General features: G+C 38.2%; 1 protein-coding gene across 1 annotated transcript; it reads right to left on the bottom strand.

Moving 5' to 3' along the window:
* Positions 1 to 20: 20 nt before the first annotated feature.
* mmut (methylmalonyl CoA mutase) lies at positions 21 to 18712 on the bottom strand. The gene is made up of 13 exons (XM_058379506.1): positions 18561 to 18712; positions 14510 to 14961; positions 12415 to 12782; positions 11786 to 11943; positions 10843 to 11014; positions 9623 to 9871; positions 8777 to 8888; positions 6753 to 6868; positions 5071 to 5186; positions 3558 to 3689; positions 3119 to 3266; positions 928 to 1095; positions 21 to 596 (listed from the first exon to the last, which is right to left on the bottom strand). Exons 2-13 carry the CDS (start codon positions 14919 to 14921, stop codon positions 468 to 470), a joined length of 2280 nt encoding a protein of 759 aa, XP_058235489.1. The 5' UTR covers positions 14922 to 14961; positions 18561 to 18712; the 3' UTR covers positions 21 to 467.
* Between the last annotated feature and the right edge of the window lie 1004 nt (positions 18713 to 19716).

The raw sequence follows: 19716 nt of genomic DNA, 5'->3' as shown, positions 1-19716 counted from the left end.
AATAACACTTTAAAGCTGCATTATTATACAGAACTATTTAATAGGCTCATCTTGAATCATTGTTGTATGAAGAATTGTCATATATTCAACATCCTGTTGTAAAATAATGCCATTTAACACAGAGGGTGATGAAATGGTACAATCCAGTGCCAACTGAATCCATTCAATTCATCTAGGAGACATTACAGAAGTCATAAATGATGTTTATGACCAAATATACAATATGACAATTGAATGAATGATGGCTTTCATGATCACTTCTTAATGATTCTTCTAAAGCTGGAATCAAGGATATTTTACATAATCATACTGTTAGTGTTGATACATTTTTTATTGTAATCTCTCAAGTAAAGAAGTGCTGGAACATAAAACAGTGACAGAGTAATGCTTAATAACCACATTCTCATCTCAACTTGATTGACTCAACCACCACCATAATAAGTGCACAGGGTATTGTTCAGTTCCAGTTACATAGCTTGCCGATTTTTCTCCAGACTCTTCTCTATGTTGTCGATGACCTCCACTGCGGCTTGTGGGATTCTGGTCCCGGGACCAAAAATACAGCTAACTCCACTCTCGTACAAAAACTCGTAGTCCTGCATGACATATGATACAAATATGGAGTTATTCATTTGAAATTAAGCAGGATAAGTACTAAGTATTCAGTTACAGTAGAAACTAGACATTATGCAATTATGCGCTATTAAACTTATACATGCTGCCCTTTTTGTTACACAATCCCAGTCACAAAATAACAGTGTGTTGGTACTCCAAATCATAATGACAGAAATGAGTAGAACCTCAAAATAAAACCTATTAAGTAAGGCATTGTGATAGATGTTAAATGAACACAAACCCTGAAAAAAACTGATCAATATATACCACCTGATGTGTTTATTACTGGCAGTATAGACAGTCATGTTTTACCTGTGGGGGGATGACTCCACCGCAGATGACCAGGATATCCGGACGGTTTAGACTGCGCAGCTCCTTAATGAGCTCGGGAACGAGGGTCTTGTGTCCGGCTGCGAGTGTGCTGACACCTACACAATGCACGTCTGCATCGACAGCCTGCTGAGCCACCTCTCGAGGTGTCTGTCATAGTGAAAATGACAGAAGACAGTGAGACAGGACACAGGCATCACTGAGATTTTGACTGACCTTCATTCACACATAGACTGGAAGCTCGATTTCTGATGGCGCAGACGTTTCAGAAAAAACCTCTTTTGCTCCCTTTCTCTATAGGTATCAACCGAAAAGATAGATAGATAAATATACAGCTAGACTAAGCTTAGCTATCCAGTAAAACCTATATACTATACATAAAGTCACTATTTCTTTAAATTAGGCTGTCACTGCAGATTTATCACCAAGACAAGGGCAGAAATTGAACTTACAGACATACTGTTTTTTAATAGTTTTATTCACATAAAATTAAGAATGATTAGTTTTACATAAACCTAACGAATGGTTTTCTACCAAACACATCAGAGTTAAAAGTTCAACAAACAAGAAGGTGTTATAAAAAATAAAAAAAGGGAATAACCTTAAATAACCTCTGGAAAGTTGCTAGCTTTTTGACTTGGATCTCTAAAAGTAGTATTACAGAACAAAAAACACTGATGGGACTCACAGAGGGACGTGTCTAAAGCACAGGGCTACACACACACACACACACAAGTGAATAAAAACTTCCGTTTTGCAGCAGCGATATCACTTTAATGATCACTTTAGTCCTGACAGAATCAGCCATTAAAGGCTATCTGAATATAGCAGAGAGTTTGCTTAGAGTCTTAAAATCTTTCAATTCAGTTACAGTTCACATGATTATTTTATTTGGTAAAGATCTTGACATTAATCAAGCCTGTCCCGGTCCACATGTCTGACTCCATTGCACTAGTGTAGGCAGCATTCAGCCTTTCTGGCAAGCTAAGTTGAAATATTTATTACACCTCACGTAACATAAGCAGCATTTTATGATGAACAGCCTACTTTATTACACAGCCTGTTAAATTTATTGTTCAACATGCAGATGTATCAAATCATGAGCTATATATCAAACAATACTATATACCTTACTGTTAAATCCTAGTATCTTTTTATTAACCTGACCATAGGTTAGCTGTTAAATAAATGTTAACACGAGGACTATCTGAGCTGAAAGAATAGAATTAATTCCTGGGGAAAGTGCCAGCTTATGAGGCAACATGTGTTTTGATCCAAGCCACAATGCAAAAATGTTCTGACACACATAAGAAACAAATCTTGGAAAGACACGGTCTTTATTGCAATATTTATCACCAGGCAGATTGATCGATATTACATCACTGAGTCCCTGTACTGATTTATTTTGTTCTATCTTAACAGGGGATTTTTTATCTTTTACAAAGGACCCCAGTAGGAAAAGCGTCCAACAGAAGAAAAAAACAATGCAGCATTTTGTGCTCAGTGCTGTCACAAAGCATAAAGATCTCAAAAATAAACTTAAAATAAAAACCCTTTAATATTGTTCTTTGATTATTATATAAAAACAGTAAACAAGTTCATATCAGAAATTAAAGTGAAGATTACCACAGCTGTGAGTTGTAAGATGTACATCAATCAGTCATAACATTATGACCACCTGCCTAATATTGTGTTTGTCCCCCTTTTGCTGCTTCAGCCCTGACCTGTCGAGGCATGGACTCCACTAGATCCCTAAAGGTGTGCTGTGGTATCTGGCACCAAGATATTAGCAGCAGATCCTTTAAGTCCTGTAGGACTTGAACGATACTTACAGGACTTAAAGGATACTTTTAAAGAATATTGACCACTGCAGACCGGGAACACCCCACAAGAGCTGCGGTTATGGAGATGCTCTGATCCAGGCGTCTAGCCATCACAATTTGGTCCTTGTCAAACTCACTCAAATCCTTACGCTTGTCCATTTTTCCTGCTTCTAACACATCAACTTTGAGGACAAAATGCTCACTTGCTGCCTAATATATCCCACCCACTAACAGGTGCCCTGATGAGGAGATAAACAGTGTTATTCACTTCACGGTCATAATGTTATGGCTGATCATTGTTAAACATCTTTAACAGTTTATTAACTAGGTTTTGAAGATTTGTGACTCACCTGAAAAAGTGGTCCAATATCCACATCAAAGCCCAAATCGGCGAATCCCGTGGCGATGACCTTTGCACCTCTGTCATGTCCATCCTGTCCCATTTTGGCAACCAGCAGACGAGGATTTCTGCCTTCATGCTTCTTAAACTGCACGACCCTGAAACATAAAACACAGGAGGATGCAAGACATCTCTCTTTCACACAAACACACACACACATTCTGAGAGAGGATTAGGAAAAGATTTTTTTTTTACCCAAGTGGTCAAGCAGTGCTTTTATAGGCAAAGTTCAAAAAGACAGTCAAACCCATTAGACCTGAGATTAAGAACACTTTAAAGTTGCCTGACCTCGGAGGCAGACTGACCTATAAAAGCAGCACTCTCTAAAGAATGAAATGTTGAAAAGTGGGGAATTACATTAATATAAAAAAAATTTTTAATCATCTTACCGACCATAAGCGTGGGTGATCTCCTCATGTTCACCAAACTCACTGCGGTATGCTCCACTCACCATACGTGTGCTGGCCTTGTGCTCCCCGAAAACGGCTTTCATGGCGTCCGTGATCTCACCCACAGAACACCTGAATGGAAAATTCACACTTAATCATGTAGTCAGAAAGCTACAATTTAGTACTCTATGGTAGTCAATAAGCCCAGCATTATATCTTAAAAGTACACCTCAACATACTCTAAACCTACGAAATAAGGTTATGTAGGATGATCTTAGAAACCTTTACAACTTCCAATAAAGAAAAATGACATTTTGAGATTTAACTGATTTAACATCTGAGATGTTGAAGGTTCTAATATTCTACATATGCTGTATCTTCTTCATTAAACATTTGAAGGCTCTGGCATGAAGGAGTTAGTGTTAAATCTACAATGAATACAGATGTTCATGAGTTGCTCAGGAGCTCCGGGTTACTGACTCAATATGACTATAGAAAGGACATTATTTATAATCACACACTTCTGTGTTCATAATAATTTATCACCCAAATGAGGATGGGTTCCCTTTTGAGGCTGATTCCTCTCAAGGTTTCTTCCTCATACCACCTCAGGAAGTTTTTTCCTTGCCATAGCCGCTCATTAGGGATAAATACAAATAAATATAAATATAAGTCTAATTACAATTACTAATCAGCACTTCATTTGCTTTCTAACTCTTAACATGACAGTTCTCTGACTAAGTGTCATTTACCTCCTCTAATAATTGGTAAGTTTAGATGAAGTTTTGAAGCCATTAAGCTTGTTGTTGTTGTTCTTTCGGCTGCTCCCTGTTCGGGGTCGCCACAGCGGATCATTTGGTCTGCATGCTTTGATTTGGCACATGTTTTACAATGGATGGCCTTCCTGACACTGTCCCACTTTATCCAGGCTTGGGACCTGGCACTCTTCAGTGGCTGGGTCAGCACCCTGCCCGGGAATCGAACCCTGACCGTGGAAATGAGAGTGCAGGATCCTGGACCACCAGGAGGCTCTAAAGCCCTTAAGCTTACGTCCTGATATTGTACACGAAGCTCAAAGAGTCTATGTCATAAAAAACAATTAAAAAAACAGACTAAAAACCTAAGTATAGACACTCCCTGAAAGGGTTTATTGAGACACAGCAGTGTTCAGAAAGTCTCTGAAATTCAGCGTGAATGTTGTGTTTTTTGATTTCACGGATACTTTAAATGCATGATGTTAAGCGATGTGTAAAAACTATGCAAAACTACATTTAGAAAACTGCTTATTAGTTGTTTTTATATTCACATGCATTTAGAGCCGCTCAACATTAACTTCACATTCTTTTAACAAAAATCCTTTTTTCAAGTCAACTTGTATCTCCTCAAAGTTCGGTCCAGCATGAAACACAGTCTACAGTGGGCTATGGTGAAAGGTCTTTTATTATAAACATGGCTGCCCTACAGCATCACTTAATTGTTGTCAAGAAAAGCTTATTTAAAGAACCTGACTCACCTTGCCCTAGCAGCCTCCACAGCCAGCTGCAGCAGATTCCCATCCCTGGTTTGAGCGCATTGCTGTATAGCATCCAGGCACCTTTTCGCCGCCTCGCCATCTCGGCTCTCCCTCACCTTTAAAAGAAGCACACAGGATTCTCATCACAGCTAGTTATAACTTATAACCCTGTTCCCACTGTGCCTGCTGGCATTTAAACAGTACTCGAGTAACACATTTTGAAATGTCACTAAGAATATGTCACGCCTAATGGACAAAGGTGTAGAGAAATCTGTTCCAAATTTAACATGAAGTTCATGTTAGCTCACTTCATGACTCACTTCACTTTGTGCACAGGGACATTGTCATGCTGGATCATGTTTAGGCCTCTTAGTTCCAGTAAAGGGAAATCTTAATGACACTTCATACAAAGACATTGTATACAATTGTGTGCTTCCAACATTGAGGCAACAGTAGGGGGAAAAAACACATGGATGTCATGCACAGGTGTCCACATGGAGATCTGACCATGTCCTGATTCTCTTGTTCTTGTGGCTCTTTTTAATAAACATTTAAAGTATACTAAAAGCCAACATGCAATTCCGATTTATTTTTAGATCTGACACCAAGTGCAGCAATCAGACATTTCTTCTGGACAGTGTTTCAGCCCTGACAGATGCGAGTCCATGCATGCTGTACAGTGCTGTAAGCTCAGAATTTCAGCACCTCATAGTAATGTACCATGGGTCAGTTACATTTTAAGTTTTGGATTGTTTGTGCAGGACAAATGAAATGAGGCAGTGTTTGACCACTGAACCTTCAGTATGACATACAATGGGATCCAAAAGTCTGAGACCCTGGATAAAAATGCTTCTTTATCGTATTCATTTCTAATTTAGTTCAACAACTTTCAGTATAAATTATATTACTGACAACAACTTGAATGAAAAGTAAAATGTTTGAAATATTAACATGAATCCTAGAGTTTCTTTGAATTTGGTACGTTCCCCCTTTTTTCCCTTTAATGACAGTGTGCACTGGACCCCACAAAACCTTATGATCCATTTCAGATCAGATTCATCCAGTGTCACCTGAGCACATGCTTCAGTAAAAGAGATTAGATATGAGGAAAATCTGTACACATCATTTAACAATGGTTAATTTCACTAATTACTTAATTAATTAATTCCTTATAATTAAAAAGGGACCTAGAAATAGTGTAGAATCTTATTAAATATTTGGCATTAACTTTATTTGTTTTAAATATTTCGAAACACTAAAAGCTTATATATATATATATATATATATATATATAACATCATATAATAAGCCAAGTCATTATTATTCCAAGTACAAAAAAAAACAAAAGTAGTATTTATTTAAAGGCTAAACTACCAGTTTATACAGTATATACACAGTACTTATATTGTGCACAGTCATGTGCCCCTCACAATAAATGTGCAGACCAAAATTATTATTCAATTAAATTATTCACTATTTTGAAATGACTGTCTGTATTTAAAATTAAGTCTAATTTTCTCTAATGGCAAGCTGTTTCACCTTTCCTGGCTTCAGATTTTTTTTAAAGCCATATTAGTCAAAGTGAACCTCAAAATGGCTACTTAGCTACTCCTTTCAGAGTTTTTCATCCCTTTGAGCACATATTCTTCTATATTCATAATGCCCAAAGAAAGGGAACTAACCTTCTGGAGCTTCTCAATCTGTTTTTGTCGCACGACGGTGTTATCGATGGCCAGAACCTCCACCGACTCTTCGCTCTCAAGACGATACTTGTTGACCCCAACAATGACCTCAGAGCCTGAATGACGAATAAGCACAGATTAGCAAGGAGGTTAGCTATACATCCCAAGGGCAAGAACATCACATTAGACAAAAAAAGAAAAAAGCAACACAGCCACTTATTCCTTTTCCCCTCAGAATGTTTAGTAGCCTCAACAGTAGAGTTAGTAGCTCTAACAGCAGATCTGAACTACAGCACAAAACATCCGAGCACAAGAGACTTCCCCAAAATTTGTCTTAAAGTCCTAAGAAAAGAAGAGCCAGTCAATAATTTCAGGAAAGACACTCCTGAACATGTGAGTCCAGGATGTTTATCACCACATAGTTTCTAAACCTCTTCAGCACCAAAGACTGCAATATGCTTCTACATTAATCCACATACCTTTAACACAAGCTGTGCATAATCATAAAGTCTGCTCGGTTTTTTAATCTTACACATGCAAATGGAGCTTTTACTGGCTTTGGATAAGTAATTCACCAGGCAGTGTATGCGTTATGCATTGTGGATACTGAATACAGAATTTACTATGTGATAGAATCCCTTGTGTGTCAGGAATACAAATGCTTTATTTTATTATTTAGAAAAGCAAAATATGAGAGGAAAAAGTGGGAAATAATTATTTGCGATCACGTTATGATCATTTCAAATTTAATTTGGTATATAATTCATAACCTGAGTAATAATGAGTAATTCATTCTCCATGTAGAACTCATTTCAAGCTGCAGGGACTGAACTGAACCCATGCTGCTCTCACAGACTTGCCCGGAGGTAACACAAACCACTTATCAAAATTATTATCAAAATAAGGCAGCTGACAGCATGAGTGAACATGAAAGCACGAAGCACATGATGTCCTGGAAAACCATGACAGATAGAGAGTTTTAAGATCAAGGCTTGGGCAGGCTTACATCAGGCTTTACCCAAAAATCTTGTTGGATATACGGTAATGTTGGCAGTTTGCAATAAGAGTAGAAATTCTGTTTGCAGAGAAGCAGCAACTGACCAAAAATAAATAAAAACAACAGCACAACAGCACACGTTATTAAAGGAGCGAAATGATGAACAATTCTTTGTGCTGTTATTTCTCTTGATAACCGAAGCGACTAGACTTGGAAGGTTTATTAATAAATGTAGATTGATTATTAAACATTATCTATACATTCAGAAATAATCCATCCATCCATCCATCCATTGTCTATACCCGCGTATTCCTAATTAGGGACACGGGGGTCTAGTGGAGCCTATCCCAGCGCAGCGCACACAGGGCGAAATGCAGGGGTGGACAGGTCGCCAGTCATTCAGAAATAATTATTAATAAAAACAAAGCACAAGCAACATCAATTTTCATCACTAGATCAGGCAACATGCTAAAACATGCTAACGTTTTTCTTGGTTTTCACACAGACTTGTTTACAGTCAGGTCAGCAGGTGTGTGACTGTAGAACTGCTTACTACACAGCCACTGCATTCAAACAGCACAAAGGGTCTCTCTAACTGTACACTGTAGCTATTGTGCCCCCTTGTGGTATTATGTAAACACTAATCATTCATAAAATCCTTGGAAGAACATCAATAGAGCTTTTCAAGCTAATACAGGAAATAGAACATGATTACACAGAAGCTTTGTAAAATGAATGAATAAAATGCTCATATTTACTCAAGAAGATGAACAAATAAATATCAATCTGGTGTAAACAGAGGCTATAGAATCACAGCCCATGCACAAAATCTCTAAATTAGCTTAAAGAAACAAGCAGAAGCTAGAAATGTAAGTACCTAAAACATGTGCTTTCGAATACATAGCATATAAAGCACCTCTCTTCTCCATTCAGCTACTCTTAAATAAAAAGCAGTTATGTTTCGGCTTTCTCATTCGGCGCTTTTACATATCCTGACCTGCTTTTGTAAATTTGTATACGTTTTTACCTGAATCGATACGAGCTTGTCTGCGTGCAGCACACTCCTCGATCCGGAGCTTCGGGATTCCCTCGGCCACCGCTCGAGCCATTCCTCCCATCTCCTCGATTTCATTGATGAACTGAGCAAAAAGAAAAAAACCAGGTCCTCAAAAAACAAGCTAAAAGGCTGTACAGGCTGTACTGCATTGTTTTATTCAGTCTTTAGCTCAGAGCCTGAAAACTGAAATTTAATGTGCACAACTGCATCTATGTTCTTTTAACAGTAACATTTACAGCATTTACTGTGCGGGCCTCATATTGCATTTCATGGAATAAGTAACCCATTAAGCAGGTAAGAAGGAAAATGTTCACCAGCTCTGTCTGCAATAATCTAAAATAAAAGAGAAAGATTAACCCCTTAAAGTTAATGCATAAAAATGCCTGAAGAAGGTAAACATTAGACACGAAGAATCAAAGTTTCCACTCAACCAACTGGAGAACCAAGTGAACAATTACTCTTCCTCCACCTACAAAAAGAAATCTTAAACAAGCTTCTTTGTCCCCAAAATCCACACAGAAGTGTCTGTAGCATGAGTTTAAAAGGACAGTGCACACCTAAAAGTATAACAGAGGCTGAATTTCTATAGACAAGGACAGGAAAAAGCATGCGCTGTTATCTTCCCAAGGGAAGCCTTCACCAAATATTACTAATACTAGTGTAAGGGTGGAAAAATCATCCCTACCTGCCTATGCTGAAGATATCCCCCTTTACATATGTTATCTCTTTATATGAAGAGTGTCAATAATTTTGGAATTGACTGCATATTATCATGCTTTGTAACCTTTATTAAAAGTGCTTCTCTTTCTTTCTGACCTTGAGAGCTGCATTGTACACGTCATTTGTAAGCGTCTCCATCATGTAGGAGCCTCCCCAGGGGTCGGCCACTTTCGGGATGCCAGACTCCTCCTGGATGATGATCTGGGTGTTGCGGGCGATACGGGCGCTCTTGACCGTTGGCAATCCCAGCGCCTCATCAAAAGAGTTGGTGTGCAGAGATTGTGTACCTCCAAACACAGCAGCCATGGCCTCGATCACTGTACGGACCACGTTGTTGTAGGGGTCCTGTTGAAATCACATCAAACAGAGGAACTTTACCTGTGGTCTTTAACACAACTGTGAAGCCTGTGTACCTGACCTCTGGGTATTGATGCTTAATTTCTGAAGTGAAATCTGGGCTGTGATGACAAAATGATAAGATGCTACATATGGTGTTACTCCTGTTATCTTGGAAGATTCATCGATCCATGTTCTGAACCATTTATCCTACACAAGGTCAAGGGGAAGCTGGACTCTATCTCAGGGCAGCACAACTCATTACAGGAATCACAGGGTACAATCTCTCACACACACATTCACACACCCATTCACACACTACAGACAATTTAGAGATGCCAATCAAACTACAATGCCTTTGGAGAGAGGGAGGAAACCGAAGTACCCAGAGGAAACCCCTGAAACACAGGGAGCACACAGGGCACAGGCGGGACTCGGGAAACCCCTAAACCTTGCGGTTCGATGCAAACTTGCTAAACACTAAGTCACTGCCCCCCCGCCAGAGGGATATTCAGTGCTGTTTATTTTGACCAAAGCTGAAATCCTAGAGTATTGAGTTAATATATCTGTCAGAACAAATTACACAGTTTAAACATTATACTTTCATAACTTTTATAACATTTATGTACTCAAAGGCAAAACACATTCACATGATTAAGATCTTGTGCACTCCAGTGTTCGGGAACCTCTTCTGCAGAACACTATTGATGCTATACCCTACATAGTGAGCATATATAGTGAATAGGAATTCATTTGAGATTTGAGCTTTAATAAGAAATAAGAAATAATAATTACTGTATGAAGACAAGTTGAATATAGATTATGACATGGATTTCAGGTAACATAAGTATATGATAAAAGTATGATGTTCCTCCTCTGTGGCAGTATAACTCATATTCTAATGCTTTCAAATATGTCAATCATTCAAAGACGTGAAATGGACGACACAATATAATTTAACAGCCTCTCTGGTTACAGACCTGCTCAGTCAGAGACCATCCTGATGTCTGACAGTGTGTCCTTAACAGTAGAGATTTGGAGTTCTTGGGCTGGAAGTTTTCTTTAATCAGCGTAGCCCAGAGACGCCGTGCGGCTCTCATCTTGGCGATCTCCATATAAAAGTTCATACCAATACCCCAGAAGAAAGACAACCTGGAAGACATAACCAGTGAGGTCAAAACACTTGCTAACTAAATATTATTAAAGAAATTGAAACCCTGCTGATTATGAACAGTATCAAAACTGAGTAACGTTACGTATCATTTTATTAAAATCTGTATTTATATACGAAATAAACGCAGCTGACTTAATTATGGGGAAAATTCTAATAAAATGGTCATCCTACAAAGACTGTGGTGCCATCCGGTGGTGCCAGGGCTGCCCTACACAACCGTTAATAAATCTCTTCTTTGTAAAGTCTGAAAATATACCTTATTAATTCAATTCAATTCATTTTTCTTTGTATAGCATTTTTAATTGTCACAAAGCAGCTTAATACAAATATATAAATTCAGATTATAAATATTAAATTGATTAGTTAATCCTTATTGACTATGCCAGGTGTGAACGTGGCAAGAAAGAGACGATATGAAGGACGAAACCTTGAGAGGACTCAGAATGGAGCCAGATAGCGTCATTATAAATCGTTTCTATTCCATAATTATATAAGTGAATGCTCAAAATATGCAACTATGTAACCAGGAAATTCATTATTATTCAAACAGGAAGTTTGTTGGAGGCTTGTTGCCAATTCAGTAAAGTGAAACCACAATTGAGATTGATAAACACACACACTTTTAATATGTAAGCAGACTTGTCTTGGATATACAATGAAGCTATATGAATGTCTTGAATGATGCAGTGTGTAAATCAGAATTTCTAGTGCAATACTCCATATACACTGAGCCAGAAGTGACAGCTGACCTGGGGGCAAATTCGTCGATGGTGAGGCCTGCCTTTAGGCCAGTTCTGCAGTACTCCAGCCCATTAGCAATGGTGTAGGCCAGCTCCAGGACAGCATCAGCCCCAGCTTCTTGTAAATGGTAGCCACTGATTGAGATGGAGTTAAACTTGGGCATGTTCTGTGGGACAAAGAAACAGTCACCAAGGAAAAGTCAGAAAAGTCAGTATTATCTAATCAGGCAACATGAATTAATGATTATTTTTATTGTCTAAATGATGCTGTATACTGTATTTCTGTATGTAAATTTGATTTATATATAGAATACTTTTCGACGTAAACAAAAATGTTTATAATTACATACATTAATTAGATTAACCTTTCGAATAATACTATTAATTATTTATTAATTATTAAAATATTAATTTTTGAGTTTCTTTCCCCATTAGTGAGTCAGATAAACCTTTTGGAATAATCACAAATCATTTTAAATTCATTAACCCTATTTTAGTCATTTCTTTTAACTCTTAATTACTGAGTAAAATATGAGAATTTATTAAGAACGTACTACTGAATTTCTGGATCTATAAGGAGTTTCTGTCTAATAATTACAGGAGTGATCATAAATGCATTAACATGTTTCTAGTCACACCTTCGAAGTGTAGGCAAATATGTCCGCTATGGCGTGCATGGAGGGCTCTGGAGGAAAGATGTACGTATTTCGGACCATGAACTCTTTGAGGATGTCGTTCTGGATGGTGCCGGTGAGTTTGGCCTTGTCCATGCCCTGCTCCTCCCCCGTCACTACAAACATGGCCAGGATGGGAATCACAGCGCCGTTCATGGTCATGGACACGGACATCTTCTCCAGAGGAATTCCATCAAACAGCATCTTCATGTCCTCCACTGTGTCGATTGCCACGCCGGCCATGCCCACATCGCCGTGAACTCTGGGATTGTCTGAATCATAGCCTCTGTGTGTGGGAAGGTCAAAGGCCACGGACAGGCCTTGCTGGCCCGCTGCGAGACAGAGGCAAAGAGTGGAGATGAACCAGTAAATCTATTTAATGATGGTTTAATAATGATGGTTCAATGAGTACCACAGTGGTAAATAGATAAACCAGCACATACACGACCTAATTATTCACAAAAGCACCAGGCTAAAACTTTTAAATACATATCACTCTACATACATATCTATCTAGTGAATGTTTAAGTGTAGAGAACATCTAAAAAGGAACACAACAGTAATAAACCAGGTACTATATTATAAGTACTAAAGTTTGGGAGTATGGTGTGTAAGATGTCAGTTGAGTTAAATTAAAACCTTTATTTTTTATTTTATTTATTTTTTATTTTGCATTGTTTATTATCTCCATTTCACTGAATGTAATTGTTTAAGTGATGCTAAAGACTCCAATAAAAAACAACTTTCCATCATTTCTCACACATTTAATGTTTTCTTCTCACTCTCTTTTACTTCATGTTGAAGGTGTCTGCATATCTTCACCTTAAACACAATACCTCTCAATGCCACATTAAATACAATTCTAAAAAAGTTACTTAAATTAACTGAATTAGAGAAAGTAATTATAAATAATTTCTGTTATTATGACCCTGTGTGTTCTAGCGCTTTTATGTGAATATAAGAGTCATGGACATCCTGCATGCTATAACAGGCATAAAGTGCATCCTAACAATCCCCTTTTAGTATTCCCTCTATTCTGGAATAGAAATGTTAAGTGCTGTAGTTATATTTGATAAATATTGTCCATGGCAGCTGTCTGTATAATACTACATGTTCAAATATCTACAAATTTTTAGTGCTAAGCCTCTTTATATGCATTAGTAATTTTTTATACATTTATCTGGCCACAAAGTTTCACCATATTTAAATCTGTTTGTTCATATACACCAATCAGGCAAAGCATTATGACCACCTGCCTAATATTGTGTTGGTCCCCCTTTTGCTGTCAATACAGTCCTGACCTGTCAAGCCATGGACTCCACTAGATCCCTGAAGGTGTGCTGTGGTAAGATGTTAGTAGTGGATCCTTTGAGTCCTGTAACTTGTGAGGTGGGGCCTCCATACTTACAGGACTTAAAGGAGACTTGTAATAGATACTGACCACTGCAGACCGGGAACACCCCACAAGAGCTGCAGTTTTGGAGATGCTCTGATCCAGTGGTCTAGCCATCACAATTTGGCCCTTGTCAAACTCGCTCAAATCCTTACACTTGTCCATTTTTCCTGCTTCTAACACATCAACTTTGAGGACAAAATGTTCACTTGCTGCCTAATATATCCCACCCACTAACAGGTGCCATGATGAGGAGATCATCAGTCTTATTCACCTCACCTCTCAGTGGTCATAATGTTATGCCTGATTGGTGTACACTTCTGGACACTTGTTTCAGATGAGAAAAACCTTTTTATTATTGTGAACTTTACAAATTATTCCAGAGATTTAACTGAACCATTAGTGCATAAGCGAAGGATTTCTTGAGAGTTTGCTACAAGAAAAGTCTTCTGACGATTTTTTTCTTCCACGGCTTACAAGGAAGCGATTTGTGGTTTTATTTAAACATGAAAAAGTCTCTTTAGAGACTGTACAAATTCGGACTTGTGAGATTACTGTGTAAATGTGATCAAATTTGAGCATATCAAAGTGTACAGAAGTTTGTTAATGAAGTATGCTAGATTAGGGTTAAATAATCAAACAAATTTTATTAAGAGAAATGTCTACCTTTGATATTGTCTCTGTAAAACTTGTTGCTCTCCTCCACTGTGCTGAAGCCAGCATACTGTCTAATGGTCCAGGGTCTGTATGTGTACATGGTAGGGTAAGGCCCTCTGGAGTAGGGGAATACACCAGGAAGCTCATCTGGAACCGTCGCCGTGTCAGCCCGAGTGTACACGGGTTTGATGGAGATGCCCTCAGGAGTGTGCCAGATCAAATCTTCTGGGTTTTTCCCTTTCAGCTGTTTCTTGGCCAGAGAGGCCCAAGCCTCGTGAAGCTCAACATCACCTTTGTGTGATATGGATGTGTGAAAGAGTCTGGAGCGGCACGGCTGATCCAGCACTGCAGGCGCAGAGCCGGACACGGCCAGCAGACGCTTAGCCGCCAGAGAGGCGCATGCTTTTCCTGCTGTCAACATGCTGTGTCTATGGACGCTGGCTTAGTCACTCATGACACACCTGAGGATGACAGTCAAATTGTTAAAATGATTGGTTAAATGTTTATATTAAATATATGTGATGTTTTTAAGACAGTTTAGTGTTAATGGTGTGCTGAGAATGTATTTAGACATAGAGGTTACATCTAATTGTTTAATGTATTGTGAAAAGACCCAAGGCCTACACTTCTAACACTTCCTACACACTAACTGCAATCTCTGCTACTTAAAACATGCCACACAGGTGCACACTGGATGCATGCAATTACTGAATCTAGCACATCTGTCCAGTTCATTAATAGTGTTTTGGCAGATGTGTGCAGCAAACATATAACAGCCTACAAATACATGCAACAGTCCTGATCAAGAGATGATCAGGAGATGAGTTTACAAAGCAAACTGCCATAACCAAGTTTATATAAACAACAATATATGCAAGTGGACACACAGCATCAGTTGTATGACTGACAATCTATTAAACGTATCTACTGGCAACTTCAGTGGAAGTCAAGTGCCATTTGATTTCCACTGAAATCGCTCATATCACTCAGTTGGTATCATCATTGGTTAGTCTCACTGAGAAGAGATATAATTCGTATCACTTGGCCACAGGACTAAGTGGATAGATGTCCAGCAGCTGTGTGAGATGTCATTAAGAGTCTATACAGTAGTGAGACGTTTTATTAAGAGTCTATACAGTAGTGAGACGTCTTGTTAAGGGTCTATACAGTAGTGAGACGTCATTAAGAGTCTATACAGTAGTGAGACGTCTTGTTAAGGGTCTATACAGTAGTGAGACGTCATTAAGAATCTATACAGTAGTGAGACGTCTTATTAAGGGTCTATACAGTAGTGAGACGTCATTAAGAGTCTATACAGTAGTGAGACGTTTTATTAAGAGTCTATACAGTAGTGAGACGTCTTGTTAAGGGTCTATACAGTAGTGAGACGTCATTAAGAGTCTATACAGTAGTGAGACGTCTTGTTAAGGGTCTATACAGTAGTGAGACGTCATTAAGAATCTATACAGTAGTGAGACGTCTTATTAAGGGTCTATACAGTAGTGAGACGTCTTATTAAGCGTCTATACAGTAGTGAGACGTCATTAAGAGTCTATACAGTAGTGAGACGTCATTAAGAGTCTATACAGTAGTGAGACGTCTTATTAAGAGTCTCTACAGTAGTGAGACGTCATTAAGAGTCTATACAGTAGTGAGACGTCATTAAGAGTCTATACAGTAGTGAGACGTCTTATTAAGAGTCTATACAGTAGTGAGACGTCTTATTAAGAGTCTATACAGTAGTGAGACGTCTTATTAAGAGTCTATACAGTAGTGAGATGTCATTAAGAGTCTATACAGTAGTGAGACGTCTTATTAAGGGTCTATACAGTAGTGAGACGTCTTATTAAGGGTCTATACAGTAGTGAGACGTCTTATTAAGAGTCTATACAGTAGTGAGACGTCATTAAGAGTCTATACAGTAGTGAGACGTCATTAAGAGTCTATACAGTAGTGAGATGTCATTAAGAGTCTATACAGTAGTGAGATGTTATTAAGAGTCTATACAGTAGTGAGACGTCTTATTAAGAGTCTATACAGTAGTGAGACGTCATTAAGAGTCTATACAGTAGTGAGACGTCATTAAGAGTCTATACAGTAGTGAGACGTCATTAAGAGTCTATACAGTAGTGAGACGTCTTATTAAGAGTCTATACAGTAGTGAGACGTCATTAAGAGTCTATACAGTAGTGAGACGTCATTAAGAGTCTATACAGTAGTGAGACGTCATTAAGAGTCTATACAGTAGTGAGATGTCATTAAGAGTCTATACAGTAGTGAGATGTCATTAAGAGTCTATACAGTAGTGAGATGTCATTAAGAGTCTATACAGTAGTGAGATGTTATTAAGAGTCTATACAGTAGTGAGATGTTATTAAGAGTCTATACAGTAGTGAGACGTTTTATTAAGAGTCTATACAGTAGTGAGACGTCTTATTAAGAGTCTATACAGTAGTGAGACGTCTTATTAAGAGTCTATACAGTAGTGAGATGTCATTAAGAGTCTATACAGTAGTGAGATGTCATTAAGAGTCTATACAGTAGTGAGATGTTATTAAGAGTCTATACAGTAGTGAGACGTCTTATTAAGAGTCTATACAGTAGTGAGATGTCATTAAGAGTCTATACAGTAGTGAGATGTCATTAAGAGTCTATACAGTAGTGAGACGTCTTATTAAGAGTCTATACAGTAGTGAGATGTCATTAAGAGTCTATACAGTAGTGAGATGTCATTAAGAGTCTATACAGTAGTGAGACGTCTTATTAAGAGTCTATACAGTAGTGAGATGTCATTAAGAGTCTATACAGTAGTGAGACGTCTTATTAAGAGTCTATACAGTAGTGAGACGTCATTAAGAGTCTATACAGTAGTGAGACGTCTTATTAAGAGTCTATACAGTAGTGAGACGTCATTAAGAGTCTATACAGTAGTGAGACGTCTTATTAAGAGTCTATACAGTAGTGAGATGTCATTAAGAGTCTATACAGTAGTGAGACGTCTTATTAAGGGTCTATACAGTAGTGAGACGTCTTATTAAGAGTCTATACAGTAGTGAGACGTCTTATTAAGAGTCTATACAGTAGTGAGACGTCTTAAGAGTCTATACAGTAGTGAGACGTCATTAAGAGTCTATACAGTAGTGAGACGTCATTAAGAGTCTATACAGTAGTGAGACGTCATTAAGAGTCTATACAGTAGTGAGACGTCTTATTAAGAGTCTATACAGTAGTGAGACGTCATTAAGAGTCTATACAGTAGTGAGACGTCATTAAGAGTCTATACAGTAGTGAGACGTCTTATTAAGAGTCTATACAGTAGTGAGACGTCATTAAGAGTCTATACAGTAGTGAGACGTCATTAAGAGTCTATACAGTAGTGAGATGTCATTAAGAGTCTATACAGTAGTGAGATGTCATTAAGAGTCTATACAGTAGTGAGATGTCATTAAGAGTCTATACAGTAGTGAGATGTTATTAAGAGTCTATACAGTAGTGAGATGTTATTAAGAGTCTATACAGTAGTGAGACGTTTTATTAAGAGTCTATACAGTAGTGAGACGTCTTATTAAGAGTCTATACAGTAGTGAGACGTCTTATTAAGAGTCTATACAGTAGTGAGATGTCATTAAGAGTCTATACAGTAGTGAGATGTCATTAAGAGTCTATACAGTAGTGAGATGTCATTAAGAGTCTATACAGTAGTGAGATGTTATTAAGAGTCTATACAGTAGTGAGACGTCTTATTAAGAGTCTATACAGTAGTGAGATGTCATTAAGAGTCTATACAGTAGTGAGACGTCATTAAGAGTCTATACAGTAGTGAGACGTCTTATTAAGCGTTTATAAACAAACAGTTTCTAAAGTAAAGCAGTTGAGTCAGGTGATACAGGTAGCAGCTCACCAGCGAACTACACAGCTCAGACATCACCACGATAATGTTTTATTTATTATACCGGTTATACCACTGACTGTTTAACTCAAAGCAGACTGCTGAAGGTGTTAAAAGCAGATAATAATAATAATAATAATAATAATAATAATAATGACGATGTTAACTGACCTTGTGCACGTCTGTTACGTTCCAAGCAGGCAGGCGGGAGCAGAGCGGTTCAGCCAATCACATTGAGCAACAACTTAAAACCGACAAATCAGAAACGTCCCAACGAAACGGCCCTAAATTGATATCGCCCAATTAGAGACGAGTTACCAGAAACACTTACCCGGATGTGCAACACAAAATGACACCCGCGAGTTTGGTGCTGCTAAATTTACGTTCCGCTTTTATCAGTTCCGTAGGTTCACACAGCGCCACAAGGTGGCGATACATAGTACACTATATTGCCAAAAGTTTTGGGACACCCCTCCAAATCATTGAATTTTCAGAGGTCCCCTCTGGCCCCTTAGTTCCAGTGAAAGGAACTCTTAATGCTTCAGCATAACAAAACATTTTGGATAATTTCATGTTCCCAACTTTGTGGGGACAGTTTGGGGATGACCCCTTCCTGTTCCAACATGACTGCACACTAGTGAACAATGCAAGGTCCATGGATGAGTGAGTTTGGTGTGGAGGAACTTGACTGGCCTGCACAGAGTCCTGACCTCAACCCGATAGAACACCTTTGGGATGAATTAGAGCGGAGACTGAGAGCCAGGCCAAAACTGGGACGTCTGCGTTTACATGCACATGAATGTAATATGGAGTTGTCCCACCCTTAACAGCTATAACAGCTTCACCTTTTCTAGGAAGGCTTTCCACAAGGTTTAGGAGTGTGTTTATGGGAATTTTTGACCATTCCTCTTGAAGCTCATTTGTGAGGTCAGGCACCGATGTTGGACAAGAAAGTCCAGCTCACAGTCTCTGCTCTAATTCATCCTTAGAAATTGTCCAAACTGTCTTGATATGCTGAAGCATTAAGAGTTCCTTTCACTGAAACTAAGGGGCCAAGCCCAACCCCTGAAAAACAATAGATAGACAGACAGATTAGATAGATAGATAGATAGATAGATAGATAGATAGATAGATAGATAGATAGATAGATAGATAGATAGATAGATAGATAGATAGATAGATAGATAGATAGATAGATCTACTTTATTCATCTCAATGGGAAATTTACAAGTAAAAGTACAAGTACTCAGGAATTTGGATATATTCTGAATAGTAAAACATTAGTGCCCACTACACAAAATGTAACAAGACATTGTACACTCTTAAG

This window comes from Hemibagrus wyckioides, linkage group LG25 (assembly GCF_019097595.1).
Source record: "Hemibagrus wyckioides isolate EC202008001 linkage group LG25, SWU_Hwy_1.0, whole genome shotgun sequence".
Taxonomy (NCBI): domain Eukaryota; kingdom Metazoa; phylum Chordata; class Actinopteri; order Siluriformes; family Bagridae; genus Hemibagrus; species Hemibagrus wyckioides.
This window is presented reverse-complemented; position numbering and strand designations above follow the sequence as displayed.